This window comes from Equus caballus, chromosome 7, assembly GCF_041296265.1.
Source record: "Equus caballus isolate H_3958 breed thoroughbred chromosome 7, TB-T2T, whole genome shotgun sequence".
Lineage (NCBI taxonomy): Eukaryota > Metazoa > Chordata > Mammalia > Perissodactyla > Equidae > Equus > Equus caballus.
In genome coordinates this window covers 87,296,568-87,312,500 of record NC_091690.1, presented here as the reverse complement: position 1 = coordinate 87,312,500, position 15,933 = coordinate 87,296,568, and the positions used below count along the sequence as shown (strand labels likewise).

At 34.6% G+C, this 15,933-nt stretch overlaps 1 protein-coding gene across 50 annotated transcripts in view; it reads left to right on the top strand.

The window, feature by feature from the left end:
- The window catches only part of SOX6 (SRY-box transcription factor 6), a 570,771-nt gene that overhangs the window by 213,988 nt on the left and 340,850 nt on the right, over positions 1 to 15,933 (top strand). For all 50 annotated transcript variants that reach the window (XM_070274840.1, XM_070274842.1, XM_070274841.1 and 47 more), the window contains one exon: positions 11,739 to 11,979. In XM_070274840.1, coding sequence (XP_070130941.1) covers positions 11,743 to 11,979 — 237 coding nt within the window. In that variant the 5' untranslated portion in view covers positions 11,739 to 11,742. The remainder of the gene's footprint in view (positions 1 to 11,738; positions 11,980 to 15,933) is intronic.

The following is a 15,933-nucleotide window of genomic DNA, read 5'->3' as shown; positions in this document are numbered from 1 at the left end:
CTGCATTTTCTGTAATGAACTCTAGACGGGTGGTGTGTTAAATATGTATTGCTCAGGTACCTCATCTTGTTTTCCCTCAAGGCTCTCCTCAACACCTACTTTTGTAGTGAAACAGCTCCAGCTGTATCTGATCCTTCTGATGTGCCTTCTCTGGTAAAAGCTAGGTGGTAGAAATTAAATTTCATACTTCTGTGGACCTTGACATGAATGGGCAGTGACATCCTTATTTTTTCTCACAAGTCTCTATATAAGAATATAGTTAAATGTTTGTCATCTAGGCTAACCAGAAAAAGCTTGCTAGGTAAATCATGGATAGTTAACAACCAACAAATATCTGTTAGGAAATTCACCATAAAAAAACTACAGTGAACCTCTAAGCCCTGTGCACCAATATCTTTTAACTATATCTGTAACCAATTTTGTTGTCAAATCGGCTAGAATGAAAGTGAAATGGATTGGTTAGAGGGCTACCTGCTTTCCTTTCTTCTCTCTCTCTCTTTTTAAAATAGTTGTTAGCCAGTAATTAAATACCTCCAACCTAGAAGTTGAAAGGAAGGAAAAAGTAAAGATAGTGATCCTTTGACTAAGCTTGGATTATCTTAGATAAATTATTATATATCTATATATTAGATATATATATAAAGATACATATTATCTTAGAATAACTGGAATATTAAAAATAAATATATAGGAAGTGTATAAATTAGTAAGGAAATAATCATATGATAATCGAAAATAGTTAATAATTTATTTAATTTAGATTTACCATCAATTACCTCTGATTCTAATAGCATCTGCCCTAGAATTAGACCATCTGAGTTCAAATTCTGCCTTCTGTATTTACCAGGTATGACCTTAGGCATTTACATTTTTTTTAGATAAACATTTTTGTGCCTTGGTTTCCTTATCTGTAAAACAGGGATAATGATGTTATCTAACTCCTGTAGTTGTTTTGAGAACTAAATGAGATAATACATGTAGCTGCGCTTAGCATGGTGACTGGTATTTTCTAAGCATCTAGTAAATACTATTTATGTGTCTTGTCAACCATCTTTCCAAAGTCCATCCTTCCATCCATGCATCCATTCATCCGTCACTCTCTCCATCTATATATCATTTTAATGTTTTTAACAACATAGATTGATGATTTGGGGGGGCTTTCTTTTGCCATAGAATATGTAAAACTTTTAAAGTATGAAATGAATTTAATTGGCCGAAGGGTGGGAGAAAAGGAGACAGCCCTGGAAAACCAAGTTATATACAGAGATCTAGAAGTTTTACTTTAAATCCTCTGGTTAAGCATAATGACTTAAGTTTATTTCTGCCTATTCATTTAATAAAAATTAAATAATTGGGCAAATATCTGTTTTCTTTGCACAAAATATTGTACTAGGTACTGTGGGAATACAGAGAAGCCTAGGATTTTGTTCTTGCCCTTGAAAAGTTTGTAATCTGATTGGGATTACTTATATATTATACATTTAAAAAGGATTATGTATGATGTTATGCATTGTGTTGAATGAGTGATATAAGAATAAATTTTCAGAGCACTTATTAGAAACAATTAGAAGAGGGGTGGATTGTAGTTGCCTATAATAGTCTCAGTTGATTTTCTAGTGATAAGAAAGGAAAGTGCGGGAAGTTTCCCACAGGCAGAGCAAAGGCTGGGAGGCAGCAATAAGTGAAGGCTGAGTGTATTAGTCTAGTTAGAGCAGGAGGTTAAAGTGTAGACTCCTAGAAGATAGGTTTAGAAAGATTGGTTGGATCTGGGTGAAGGGCTTTGAATGCCAGTCACAATTTGGACTTTTTTCTGTCATCAGGGGAGACCCACTGATGTTTCTTAATCAAGAGAGTGGCCTGATGAAGGGAGTAGCAGTAAGACTGATTTGGAGGGAGAGATACTGAAATTAGGGAAACCAGTTTAGAGTTTGTTGCAAGAGTTTAGTTATGAAGTGTAGTAAAGTCCTATCCTAAGGTGATTGTTGAGTATGGTGAGAAGGTATGAGCATGAGAAACATTATTAAGGAAGAGTTGATGGAGCTTAATGACAGGCTGGCAATGAGGAGGAAGGATAAAGAAGAAGAGAGGGATATAGTGTTCATGTTTTGAACTTGGATGATTCTGAGAATTATGCTCTTCTGGGTGTGAGTGAATGAGGGAGGAGGTTGACGAAAATAATGATGAATCTAATTTTAAGTTTGTTGAATATGACATAGCAGAGTGCATCTTGATATAAGTCCTCTAGGCTAGGAGTCATCTGAGGCTTGTTGTATTTCAGGGAAATGAGAGAGAGAGAGCTCAGTGTTGGGGATATAGATATAAAAATCATATGATTTAGGTGTTAAAGAATGAGATGTTTGGTACAAAGAGTACAGAGAAAGAATAATGTTTAGGCTGGCAGCAATAGCATGTGAGTGGTACTTTCTGTGATTATCTATTCACCTTAAGTTTAAAATACATATAAGCTATTTGCTCATCTCTCCTTCTCTGATTTTCCCTCTCTCTTTCCAATAGTATTGATTGTCTGCCAATGTGTTGTGCACTGTGCTGGGCACTGGGGATCCAGTAAGGAATGAGGCAGACATGATCCCTATCCTTATGGAACATATAGAATAAGCTTCTTTTTCATTTTTTAAAAAATAAGACAAAATCTTTTAATGCTTTCTGTTTTTCTTCCACTGACTATAAGCTTATGATAATATCAATGTAAGCATTTAATTCTCTAGGTCTGGAAGACATTCCCTGATAACAGGTTTCCTTTTCTTCCTCTTGTTGATACTTTTTATTATTATTGTATTGCGAGGAATATTTTGTAGGAACATAATTTTAGGAACGTATTAAGTTACTCATCATTGAAGTTCAAAAAACACTGATTGCCTCCCCTGTGCTGGGAGGTTTTTATTGTATTAAGCTTATAAGTAGGCTCCCTTGGAAAACAAACTTTATTATATTACTTGAAAGTTGGTAAGTTCAAGGAAAAAGCTCTGTTTCTGAAACACTTATTTCTCATATCCAGACTTCTCTTAATGATATGAAATTTCTCTCAAATCACAATAAAACTTGCAACTAGAGATTGGACTTTCCCTTTTTTCTGTTTCTTCCATCCTTGTTCTGCTTCTAATTTAGCCACAAGTCCATCCAGTGCATTCAGCTCCCCCTTTTCTCCACCCTTCCCTAATAAAATGGAGGAATAGTGGAACAGGAATGCAATGTAAGAGTGATTGGCCATTTCAGATTTATAAAGGATGAAAGCATCATTCGAAGGAATGGCACATCCAATTGCAAATGTCTGAATTTATGTGCTAAGATTCAAGCTCAGGGAGTCTTATGTTGATGGTCTCTAATTCATTCCACTTTCACTCTGGCGCAGTGCTTCCCCTCTCCCTCAACTGATGCGTTTTTGTGTTAGAGGATTAGAAATGATATTATTCAGAACAGAGGTATCAGGCAAAAATGGAATATCAGGCATTAACTGTAAGTATGGTATACTTTTCTTATGAAAAAGAGGACATTATTGATGAAAGGAGAAAACCCCTATGTTAGGAGTGTTTTGAGACTGAGAAAGATAGTTTTTGCCATGCTGGAAGGAATGATGCAAATCTGAATGTTTTAAATTTTGAGTTAGATAGATATAAATTACTTTACAAAGAGACCTTTTAAAAAAGCAGTTTGTTTGGAGCAACATCTATATTTACATCTTAGGACTCTTCAGGGGATCAGAGAACCATGTCAAATTTTCAGTGCTTTAATGCTAATGCAGCTTTGGGTTACTGAAATCAGTTTCGTAGTGGGCCAATCTGGCCACCAAATTTGGACAAGAATTCCAGATGCTGAGTGTCTCAGTAATAGTTGTGGGCATCTACCCTATGTTTGGTCATTTTTCTAAAGTTGTCTAGAGATAATAAATCAATTTTGTGAGGTGAATTTTCAACCTCGAAAATATAGATCACTTTAGAAGACAAAAGTAAAGCGTAACTTTTTTCTTTTAAGGAAAAATTAAGACAAAAGCTTTTGAGGTTGGATCCTACCTGTCTTTTACAACCTTCAAAGGTTTCTAGGCTAGAAAGAAATCTCTGAAAGCGAGATTTTTGTAAGGGACGTGCTGCTGACATACACTTAACATTAGCAGCCAAATGGCAGTGGTATAATTTGTAGGCCTTATACTCTGGAAAGTTGTAGTGCTCTTGTTGGTATTTGTATTCACTTCTTATGAATTGATATTTCTTGTTGTTTTTCATTTTAATTTAATGTAAGACTAATAAATCTTATTGTTAAATAACAAAGATTGCATCATAGCATTCAGTATTAAAATGCACTCCTTTTTTGGGGAAGCCAGATAGATGTGTTTACTCTGTAGAGAGATTTAGATTTGATTTTTTGTTTTCTTCATGGTAATTATGTTTGCACTTTGCTGATCACTAGTTGTGCATTATTACAATGGAAGGTGACAATTTGATTGTCTTCAATTGGAGAAACAAGTAATTTTATATTCACTAAGCTGTCAGGTAACACTAACTCACAGTACTAAGAGCTCCTGGCAATGCGGCTTGGCACCTATATTTAACTGCTTTGATGCTTGTGTAACCTCTGCTGAATCAGAAATACTTTGCCTGCTGGAAATGGTTTTCAGGGTTGTACAATGAGGTTTTCATTAAGTAGACAAACTGAAAATGAACTGCAAAGCCACGGTTGTTTCTCTCCTCCCCTTTCCCTTTCGCCCCTCCTCCTTCCCTCCCCCACCTTCTTCTTCCTTCTCCTCCTTGTATTTGATAGGAACCTGAAATGTATACTTTGTTTCGTTACATGAAAGAAGAATTGTTGGATTGCTTTATTTAGCTAAAGGAGAACCTCAGAGATTAGCTTCTTTTATAGAATTTTGTTTGCTGTCACCTTATGTGAGCCTTCTTCTTCTTCTTTTCTTTTTGTGAAGAAGATTGGCCCTCAGCTCACCTCTGTTGCCAATCTTCCTCTTTTTGCTTGAGGAAGATTGTTGGTGAGCTAATGGCTGTGCCAATCTTCCTCTATTTTATGTGGGATGCTGCCACAGCATGGTTTGTTGAGCGGTGCTAGGTCTGCACCCAGGATCCGAACCTATGAACCCCAGGCCATTGAAGCAGAGCATGTGAACTTAACCACTATGTCACCGGGCCGGCCCCAAGCCTTCATTTTTGAAACAGTCTAATAGTGTCAATGTTCATTTTTTCTTTTTTTCTGGCAATATTAAAAAGTGAAAATGGAGATTAGAATGGAAAAATATACAGTGACAGCTTCCTACCATTTCTCTCTAAGAAATTGTTGTTCTGGTTTATGTTTTTTATTAATAATTGGATAAGATATCCTGTAACTGGGCTTCCACATTAGTGGATTGGTTTCAAGTTGACAAAAATATGTTTGATATTCACTTTAAAAATTATGATTTTCTTTTTATGTGAAGAGGAGATTCAAAGTGAACATATATAAATACATTCATTCTGCTATTATTTTAGACAGCTTTCTTTCTCTCAAGCCACACAGAAGTCTTTCAGTTGAGCTATAAAGTCATTGCGCTTAAAATCCTTTAAGTTAGTGTATATTCATAGTAGCCGTTGTTTGGTTTTGCTCTTATTGTTAAGCGACTGGTTTTATTTATATATTCTGTGCCTGGCTTTCCAAAGCCAAGATCTCAACAAGTTACTGGTAGATAAATTGTGAGAAAAATTCAATATTATTTCTATCAATCAAAAAGTATAGATAGGGGTTACATGAAGTCAAGTTGTTTTGATCCCAGAAAGAAACTGGATACTCAGAGACACATGTAATAATTATAGGTTTTCCATAGGCAGTCAGTCAGGCAGGCCAGTCGTTAGGCTGGTTGCCTGCCTCTTCCAGCAGGTACTAACCAATTAGACAGAGGTGGTTACGTGATGTAACATTATCAGGAGAAACAATTCATGAGTCAAAGCATTCCAAGACATATGAGCTGTAGTCCAAAGAACAGTCTTAAGCTATATAAAGTGACAGCAATATTGTCAGCTAAATATAAACTCTAGAAACACAAACTTTGATGACTTGAGAAGAATCTGTTCCAGGTAGTCTCTGTTCTGTAAGAACCTCAGAAGGCCTTTGGAGACAGTTTTGCTGGTTTGGTTTGAAAAATTAGGAGCCTTAGATAAGTCAAAATCCATTAATATAAGCTGCTTCTTAGACATACTTCAAGGGCTTCAAGCATATTTCATTTGCCTCCTCTCTGTTGATTTGACAGTTATCTCAAATCAGTGAGTTTTCTTCTAACAGATATTGTCTGTTATGTTACCACATATGTTCTGAAAGAGCCACTACAAACTTTAAAAGATAGATCTATAACACATTGAATTTCCTCATTTGCTTATTAAACAGATGAAAGAAAGAGAAAAACCTGGCAGAAGCCTAGGGGAAGTTTGAGGGGAGAGTTGGGGAGAGGAGATAGGGCAGGATAAAACAATACAAAGAATCAATCACAACCCTCAGCCTTTACCCTAATGAAGCAGGGAAAGTTTTAAAAGACATGTCTTTATTTTAATGTTTGGAATTAGGGTTCCTTCCCCCCTACCCGTTCCCCTCCTTCCCATCCTTAAACGTGGGAATTAGAGGTACAGGAAGAAGGTGTTTAAATCATTCTTTGCCCTAGGCTGGGTGGACTGGAATCCTTTGTAGGGGTTCCTGGGTATTGTGCATTTTGGCAGCTGAACATATCTGTTACTCATGCTGCTTAAAATGAGAGGCACTGTGTTATATTTTTGGAAAATTAGTTGTTTATTTCTCAGTATCAGATCAATTGCAACACTAAATTAACAGTGAATTATCTGACTGAAATAAGTCTACCTTGGTAGCCTGGGGCTGAGTTACAAAAATAAATGTGAATGTTGGCCTGAATTTTTAATTTTTTCTTTAAGTAAACCAACTATTAAAATGTTGCTTTATGTTAAAACAGGATTTCTTTTGAGTAACTGTAATGCACCTAAAAAGTGAATGCCATTTGATAATAATCTTAGAAGTAATGAAAACATTTTTAAAAATTAGGTTAAAAATATTGTTCTAGAAAATTCAGTGACTCTGGATACTTATGTAAGTTCCAAATGATAGTTTTGAGCTGAATTCTTCCCAAGAAATAGTAAAGAAAAAAGTGTAATTTCAAGTTGCTATGCCTTATGAGAAAGTTGTTTTAAAATAATCCTGACTTTTAACCATATACAAATAACTGTTTTTAAAAAATAACAGCATCTAATCAGAAAGGTTTAGAGTCCTAGAAAATATGATTTTCTGAGATAGAGGATTTAATGTGTGGATAACTAGTCCTCACCATTTTGTAAAGTCTTAGACCAACTAATCTTGATTTCTTGTGAAAGAATGTAAAGTAAATTTACTGACTAAGTAGGTTTCTAATGGCCTAAACATTCAGATTTTATGCTGGGGTTTTGGAGTAAAATAATTATCATCTTTCTAGAGTCACTCCTACTGATTTCCTAGAAAACATTATCAATTACTGGAGATTTTATCTCCAAGAATTTCATTCCCAAAAGTCCTAAGCCCTGAAGTTCTTCCCAATGGCCTGGCATGCTAGGAATTCACTTGATCTGCTGGGCAGAGACATTTCAAACTCGGGGAACACATGATGGGAATTCAGTTTCATGTGTCCCAAAGACATGTAATTCTCTTTGGAGGTTTTACTTGATAATGGCTATGCCCCAGAAAACCGTCTTGTTTAACCAATGTGATAAGTTGACAATGTAGTTTTTCTCTCTGATTATAATGTACTCTGTGTAGTCAATACACTGGTACCATGTGAGTGTAATTTCCTCTTTTATTTTATCTCCAATGCACTGTATTATAAATAAACAGTTAAAAAAAACACCAAACAAATCTGTTGCATCTCCTTTTAAGATTGTACCACTGTAGACACTTGTTCTAGTAAAGTAGAATTGGGCGCATTTGATTGCATTTAAATTTTTCATGCTTCAGCAGTTTGGCTGGGAGCACAGTAAAGAAAAATCCCATGAGCGAGGATAGTTTAGAATAATAGAACTTGATTTTGTGTATTATAGCGGCAACATTTGCGCTGCTTTAGTTAGGGTTGTGTCAGCACTTCCATTATAAACCCCTGTTTTCAGGGGGTATAACTGGGAGATATTTTTTTTTAATACAAATTAAAAAAACAATTCATTTGAATGATTTTAAGTTATAATAGTGCAAAAATAAAACAAAGTAAAGTCACATAGAAATTGACCATTTTCACAAGGATTTTGATTCTTTTGCTTAACAGTTGTGTATGGCAGCAGCTAAAGTAAGTTACTGTTCTAATACACTGGGGGTGAAAGTTTTTGTAATGGAAAATTACTGATATGAGCATGAAAAGTAAAAGTAAGCATCCCACGTGACATTTTAAAATATTAAAACAAGTGTATCGTTGATTTATGAGTTTCTAAAGGAGAGTAGCCATGGTGCAGTAGTTATAGTAAAGGCATTACCAAAAGTCAAGTCTCTTTGCAGCTTCTAGAATACAGTTTAGTTGGTCTTGTAGAATGTTTTAAAAGGGAAAACTAAAGTAAGGAAATGAAATCAATGAGGTTGTAATCAGTAAACTGAAGGATTCTTTAATAAAGTAATTGTGCAAAAAATAATCAGTAAATTGAATTTAATCACTAAATCTAAGACTTATTAATAAACTGTACATTAAAAAGAATTTGTGCACATTTTCCTTTTAAAAATACAACAAAACCACCACCAAAAACAAAAAACTACAACAAAATCAACAATAAAAAACAAACCTAAAACGAGCCCAACAATTTTGTCAAAAGGAAATGCCTACAGTGGAGCGATGCCTAACTAAAAGAACAAAAATCACCATTTTCTCTACTAACAACATATTGGGAACTATAGTAGAGTAAGCATAAGAAATTAAGTAAAATATGACATGGGAAAGTATTCTTCTTGGAACAAAAAATGTTAATTCCTGTACCAAAGGGAGGGATGTTGGAGTTGAGTCTGCCTTCCTTCGTTGTTCGCTATTATTGTCTGCCTTACCCCTCTTCTTGTCTTGAATGATGGTGTGAACTGAGGATGAACAGTCAGATTTAATACCGATTTTTTTTGGCAGCTTATATTTTATTTGCAAGCTTGATACACATTTGTATTTATAGGTGCAAAATAAAAGACAAATTGTGTGATGTTATAAATAGATAGCTTTCTTGAATGGTCACTGGAGGAATCGCCAGAAGACTCTTGATGAAGTAGAGGTGAAGCCTTTCCTCACTAATTGTATTCAGCGTGTAATTTCTAAACTTCCCTCTGAATTTTGATTTTCAATTAACACTCCCCATTTGAAGATAATTTTCTATTTAATGTAATTGCAGGAAATAATTTATTGGCTGATTAAGACTGAGGGCCCAGCCTTCCTTAAGAAAACACTCTAACAAACCAGCCTTTAAACTCAACTCATAGCTTTGGACAGATTTAGTCTATTTTTACAGCTGCACAGTTGTGTTTAATTAGGATTGTGCACTATTGTTCCTTGGTGCAGTTTATAGTTAAAATTATTCTTAAGAGACTTTTCATTTTGGGTTTTGTGTCATGATTAATTTATACTAAAGCAATAATCACAGATATTGCTATTGGAAAGAGCCAAGTGACTTTATAGTAAGAGCATGTTCGTTGGGGAGCTAAAGTCACTCTGAGTTTTGGATTATGACATTCAGTTGTATTTAGCTGTTTTAAAAAGCTGCAGTAAATTCATTCTTTTGTCTTTAATGCAAATGATTATATTATTGGTACTGTCATTATCTGAACTATGAAAACACTCGTTGTTTATGGCAAGCTCTTGATAAAGTTGCAGAACAGTTATAATTTGGCTGGTTTTACTATAGTATTTAAGAGGACAATGAAGTAAGCTCTTGAGTGATTCCTGTATACTAAGAAGCATCTGTTGTTATCATTTTTCATAAGTGTATGTCCATTTGTCCATCTGTTAGTATTGATAGAAATTACTCAAGAATATACTTTGATTCTTTGATATACTACTCTTTGGAACATTTCATTTCTTTCTCCTTAAAGAAAATATATAGATACTCTTCTTTACTTCTTTCCCCTCTATTATTTTCTAGTATCGAGTCTAATAGCGGAAATTTTTATTATTTGTAGAATGATTATTATAAATAGGTATCAGCATTTTAATATGTTTCAAAGCACTTCAAAAGCCTGTAATACTTTTATTTAGAACTGTGCATAATTAGATTAGCTGATCTTATATTAATTTTTTCCACTGTAGGATACTAAATCTGAGCCCCCTCATTAATTGTGAGAAATTTAGCATTAGCTGTTAAATCCTATGTGAAACATGGGCTGCTACATAAAAACTACTGTTTAAATTGGAATTAACTTAATTATTTTTCTTTGCACTTGATATTTCCTTCACTGCAATATTCATGAAAGCATGTGACAGATTTGTAAATTTAACTGTTAATCTCAGATTTCTAGACCCTTTAATCAGTATTTATTTGTCTGTAGAAACAGTACTAGCGAGTTAATGATTTGCTAATTTGAAAAATGCTCATGTGGTTTCCTCTGTTAACTGATTTGTGCATTTTTTAAAAAATGGTATGAAATCAATTAATGTTAAAGAGCAATTAAGGTGGAGATTTTATTCCTTTCATTACACAGCAATTTTAGAGCTAAAAATGCTGTAAACCAACAATGTAAAGTTTTAGAAAAAATATTCAATTGCCTATTCTTTTAAGTTATAAACTTTGGCAGTTTTATTTTTAAACATTTTGCTAAGAAAATCATCTTGATAAAGTGATATTCTAAAAGTTTTGAAATTCTGTTTAATCATCATGATTTTCTGATTTTATATGAAAGCACAGAATAGAGACCTCGTGCTGGGTGTAGTCGATGTTCACTTGTGGATATATAGATGAATATTTAGTAATTGTTTTTGGAGTTTTAAAAATATTATGCATAGTAGACACTTTACTATTTTCATAGCAAATGCTTTGAATCTTCTAATATAAAATAGAGGCATAGTTATTTCATATATTCAATTCAAATGTTACAAAATTGCCTTAAGACTAATCTAACATTATCAGCCACTCAATCAATATGTGCCAGTTGACACAGCTTGAAGGTCCTTAGAAAAGATCAGATTGGCACTAAGCAGTGTTAGGCCTAGCGCTCATAATACAAGGTGTAAACTAAGAAGTCAGGACCAAATTTGCTTAGGACTTTCATCATAGATTACTTACTTTCCTGATTATATTTTCTTACATAGACTTTTGTTCCTACATAAAGCATAAGAGAAATGTGGATATTTGTGCTTTCAAGTCATCCTCCAAACAGGCTCATTTGCTAGGTCAGTTGTTCATTTTGTTTTCATTGCTAGCCATTGACTGAATTGCTCTCAAGAGCTTATAATCTAGTTCGGAGAACTGGGGGGAAAATACACACAAGCATATATATTCTGAGAACTTATTCCATAAAAATTTCCTCTGTGGATTGGTAAGAGAGAAAACATGCAGCCACTACTGGGAAGAGGTTTGCTGAGTTAAATGCAGAGAGAGAAAGTGGAGCAGATAAGCTAAGAGTTCTTTTTCAGGCATTTAGAGTAGATCATAAACATCTCTGAAGTTAGAGAACTTCCTTTTTTTCCTGAATTAGTCAAACGCAGGGGATGGTTTATTCTTTTGTCTTTGACAGCCCTTTTTAACCCACGCTGTTTCCTTCTTCTGCAGAAGAATGTCTTCCAAGCAAGCCACCTCTCCATTTGCCTGCGCAGCTGATGGAGAGGAAACGATGACCCAAGATTTGACCTCGAGGGAAAAGGAAGAGGGCAGTGATCAACATGTGGCCTCCCATCTGCCTCTGCACCCCATAATGCACAACAAACCTCACTCTGAGGAGCTACCAACACTTGTCAATACCATTCAACAAGATGCTGACTGGGACAGTGTTCTGTCGTCTCAGCAAAGAATGGTGAGCTTTTAAAATCTGGCCACTGGCACTAAGTGTGTGTTAGTATGGCCTCATTACAAGTAGGTGTTTTAGAAAAAGCTCAGAACACGTATCATTAGAGCTATTTGTGTTCAAGTCATGAAACTACCATGTATATTATTAATCTTATTAATATACTAATAACTGGGAAAAATTGGAAAACGTTTTTTGATTTAGTCTGTGCATTATTAGGTCAGCTTGCCAAAAGAAATTTAAATTTATTTTGGGGGAGATTTGGTGGTGAGCTTGATAATACCACAAAATAAGTCTGATCAAATAAAGCGTGGCTGTGTATTAATATCGAAAAATTGTATTCGGCAAACATATCTATGTGAGTGAGGTCATATAGTGAATACATCTTTAGTGAGGAAATGCAGGTATTTATCATTTTTAACGGTCATTCTTGATTAACAATAAAGCTTTTCTCACTTATGTGCCTATATATTAATTTCAAAAGGATGTGCAAAGCTCCTGAGTATCATTCAGTCACACCGCAGGAGTTTGCCCTAAAGGTGAAAACAACAACATCAAATACACACAGTGTATCAGCCAACTTTATGTTAAATTCCATCCTTAACGATCAAAACGGAAACCACAGTAGTGACATCAATTGTCTCGTTTAAAGCAAAAATATTCAATTTTTTAGCATCTAGAACTGACCAAAACTTTAATATATTTTCTTAGATTAAGAATTTAAAACACTGTACATTTCTTAACTTTTGGTTAAGTTAATGAAAAATATTTTAAATGGGCAATGAGGAAAAGTTTTATTTCTTAATAAAAAATAAGGTAATATTTTAAAATGCCTTTGCTAGTTATAACAAATATTTAAGTTCTTGCTCTATATTTAATGTCTCAGAACCAATTCGAAGACTCGATTCCACAATTTGTGGAGGCAGACATATTTTTTTTCAGATGATTTTGCAGACACAGCCAGTGCTTTGGAGCTGTAAGTGAGAAGTTGGAGACTGGAAGAAAAATAAGCCTTTTCTAGATAACTTTAGGTTCAAACAGGATCATCATTACACAATTAGTTCGATTAACTGGAAGATTTATTTTCCTTGCATAGGAGGGTGAGAAAAATATAGCTGAATTCCAGGAAATGAAAGACAGTCTTGGTGGCTGGAGTGTAATGAGTGAACATACAATGTAGATTCAGATATGGTTGGAGAGGTTGGTAGAGGCTATATCCAACAAAACCTTGTAGAGATCATTTTGGAAGTGAGATTTGATTCTAAGTGCAATGAAAAGCCGTTGCAGGGTTTAAGGACATTTCAGACAGACAATTCTGGCTGAAGTATGGTGAATGGATGGGAGACAGGGTTAAAGGAGGAGGACTGTTGGGGGGCTATTTCAGAAGTCCAGGTAAGATGCGGTAGTAGCTTGGATTAGTGTGGAAGCAGAGGGGATAGAGAGAAGGCATGGGTTCAAGATATATTTTGACTTTTATGCCAAATATAGTCATGGAAAAATAAAAATAACTAGATTGAAAAATATAGGTTGAGGCAGAAATAATACAGTTCAAATTTTAGTTCTTTAGAGAACACTATACTTAATTTTCTTGGTAAAATTTTGTTTGGATCTTGGCAAGTGCCAAGTTCCTTTGGTGAATTATTCTCAAAATTTTATAATATAAAATTTTGTCACAAGATAGATACTAATAATTTGCCTACCAAATTTATATTAAGTGGGATTTATGGTAGTATAAAATATTTTCAATTTACAGATATGTTATATGTTAGTATAAATGAAATCATAGTTGCTGGAAATGTTTTCAAACTTGTACTCTCTTTTGATATCAAGCATTGCTTTCCACTGGAGGCTTTGTGTATTTTGAATGTCTAGAAGCCAAAATATTTTGTTTTAACTCCCACTCTATAGTATTTCCCAGCTGTGTACTTATATGGTATAATAAAAGGATTTAACAAATGGGAAATAGCAGCTGCATTTGGAAATTCCCTTTGTGCTCCCTTTTCATTTGATAGATTCAGTAATGTGTAACAACTGTAACATCAGACCTGTAATGACTTATACTGCAAGTATCATATCACCAACTAATTTTTCTTTGCAGGAAAGGAAAACAATAGAAGGATTTTACGTTTTCTGGGCAGTCCTTCAAACTTACATATAGAATGCGTGTGTATGTGTGTGTGTTGTGGTGGAGAACTGTGACTAAAGTAAAATTTAATAAACATTTTACCTCATTCTACTTTCAAATAAATATGAAGTCCAAAAGGACTGCTTTGATGTTAAGTGAAATTTGTAGTTCTCTTCAATGTATCATATTCTTTACTCACTGTAAGTGAATCCCATAAAATAGTTGTGAAGAAATAAAATTTAAAAGAGAGTCTAAAAGACAACAACAAAAATTCTATCAGCACTTGTTCAGTTTCCACTGTTATTTACTTTCTGTGATGATCCTCACTCATGAACAGTTAAAACAGGCACTAAAAGTTTCTTATCTACTGGGTTCAGGAAGAGTTTTACTTTGAAATATCAAGACCAAAGAGGAGCTTTTCTGAAAGAGAGGGTAAAGACAAAGCAGAGAAGTTCTGCTAATCCCCATTTCTTGATTAGAAAAAAGAAATCTTTAAATGTTAAAATTCTGATTAATTTTTTTGAGGTAGCATCCAACCAAATATGAGACCACACAGTTTCAAACAAGGAAAAGAATTCATTATAGCATAAGAAAAGAAGGAGAATAAAAATTTCAGAGATGGGCATTCAAAGACCAATTTGAGATAAAAAAATTTTAGACTCTGATTTTAATTACAATTATGTATATTATGGACACCAAAATGTTCGATTTTAAATTTACTGTACTGTATTAATTTGTAGATCCATTTGAAGGCTGAAAAGTTATTATAAATAAGAATTCACTGTCCTTCTTCACTATGTACAACCACTGCTGTTTTCAATATGACATCAGCGTACCACCACCTTTTTTTGCAGAGGAATATTGACACTGTCCCCTGAAATGTGTTTTTGTTGCCATTAGGACTGATTCGTTAGGCAGAAATAAGTTCATATAATTTTTTCCTAGAAAAAATGTAGGGGGCCAGCCCCGTGGCCGAGTGGTTAAGTTCACGCGCTCCGCTGTGGTGGCCCAGGGTTTTGCCGGTTCTGATCCTGGGTGCAGACATGGTACCACTTGTCAGGCCATGTTGAGGTGACGTCCCACATGCCACAACTAGAAGGACCTGCAACTAAGATATACAAGTATGTTTTGGGGGGAGGGTTTGGGGAGATAAAGCAGAAAAAAAAAAATAAGATTGGCAACAGTTGTTAGCTCAGGTGCCAATCTTTAAAAAAAAAAGAAAGAAAAAATGTATAGTGTATCATTCTTTTTAATGTTAACTAGCATGGAAGAACATTTTGTGATAATGTTTAGGGACCGATCTATGATATTGTGTGTGATGAATACCTGCTAAATGTTACTTGAGTGTATAGCACCTACTAATAAGTTCTAGGCACAGGGACTTTCTTGTGAATGAGATAGATAAGATCCCTGCTGTCATGGAACTTAGATTCTAGTAGTGTGACAGACAATAAGGAAGTTTCACCGAGTGAGACAACTTCACACAATGATAAATGCAATGAATAAAATTAAGTAAGAAATTGTGATAGAGAGTAACTACTTTAAACAGTCCAGGGAAGGTCTTTTTGAAGAGTTGGCGTTTGCGCTGTGATTTGGATAATGAGAAGGAGAAACTATGCAAAAATTTGGGGGAAGACACCCAGCTAGAGTGTATAGTAAGTGTGAAAGCCTTTTGGTTGATGTGTTTGAGCAGCAGAAAACAACAGAGTAGCTGGAATGGCATGAGTGAAGGACAGAATGGTATGAGGTAAAATCTAGGAGGCGAGCAGATGACAGAAATTATGGGGTATCATAGGCTACAGTGAGGTATTCGGACTTTATTTCAATTGTAAGAGAAA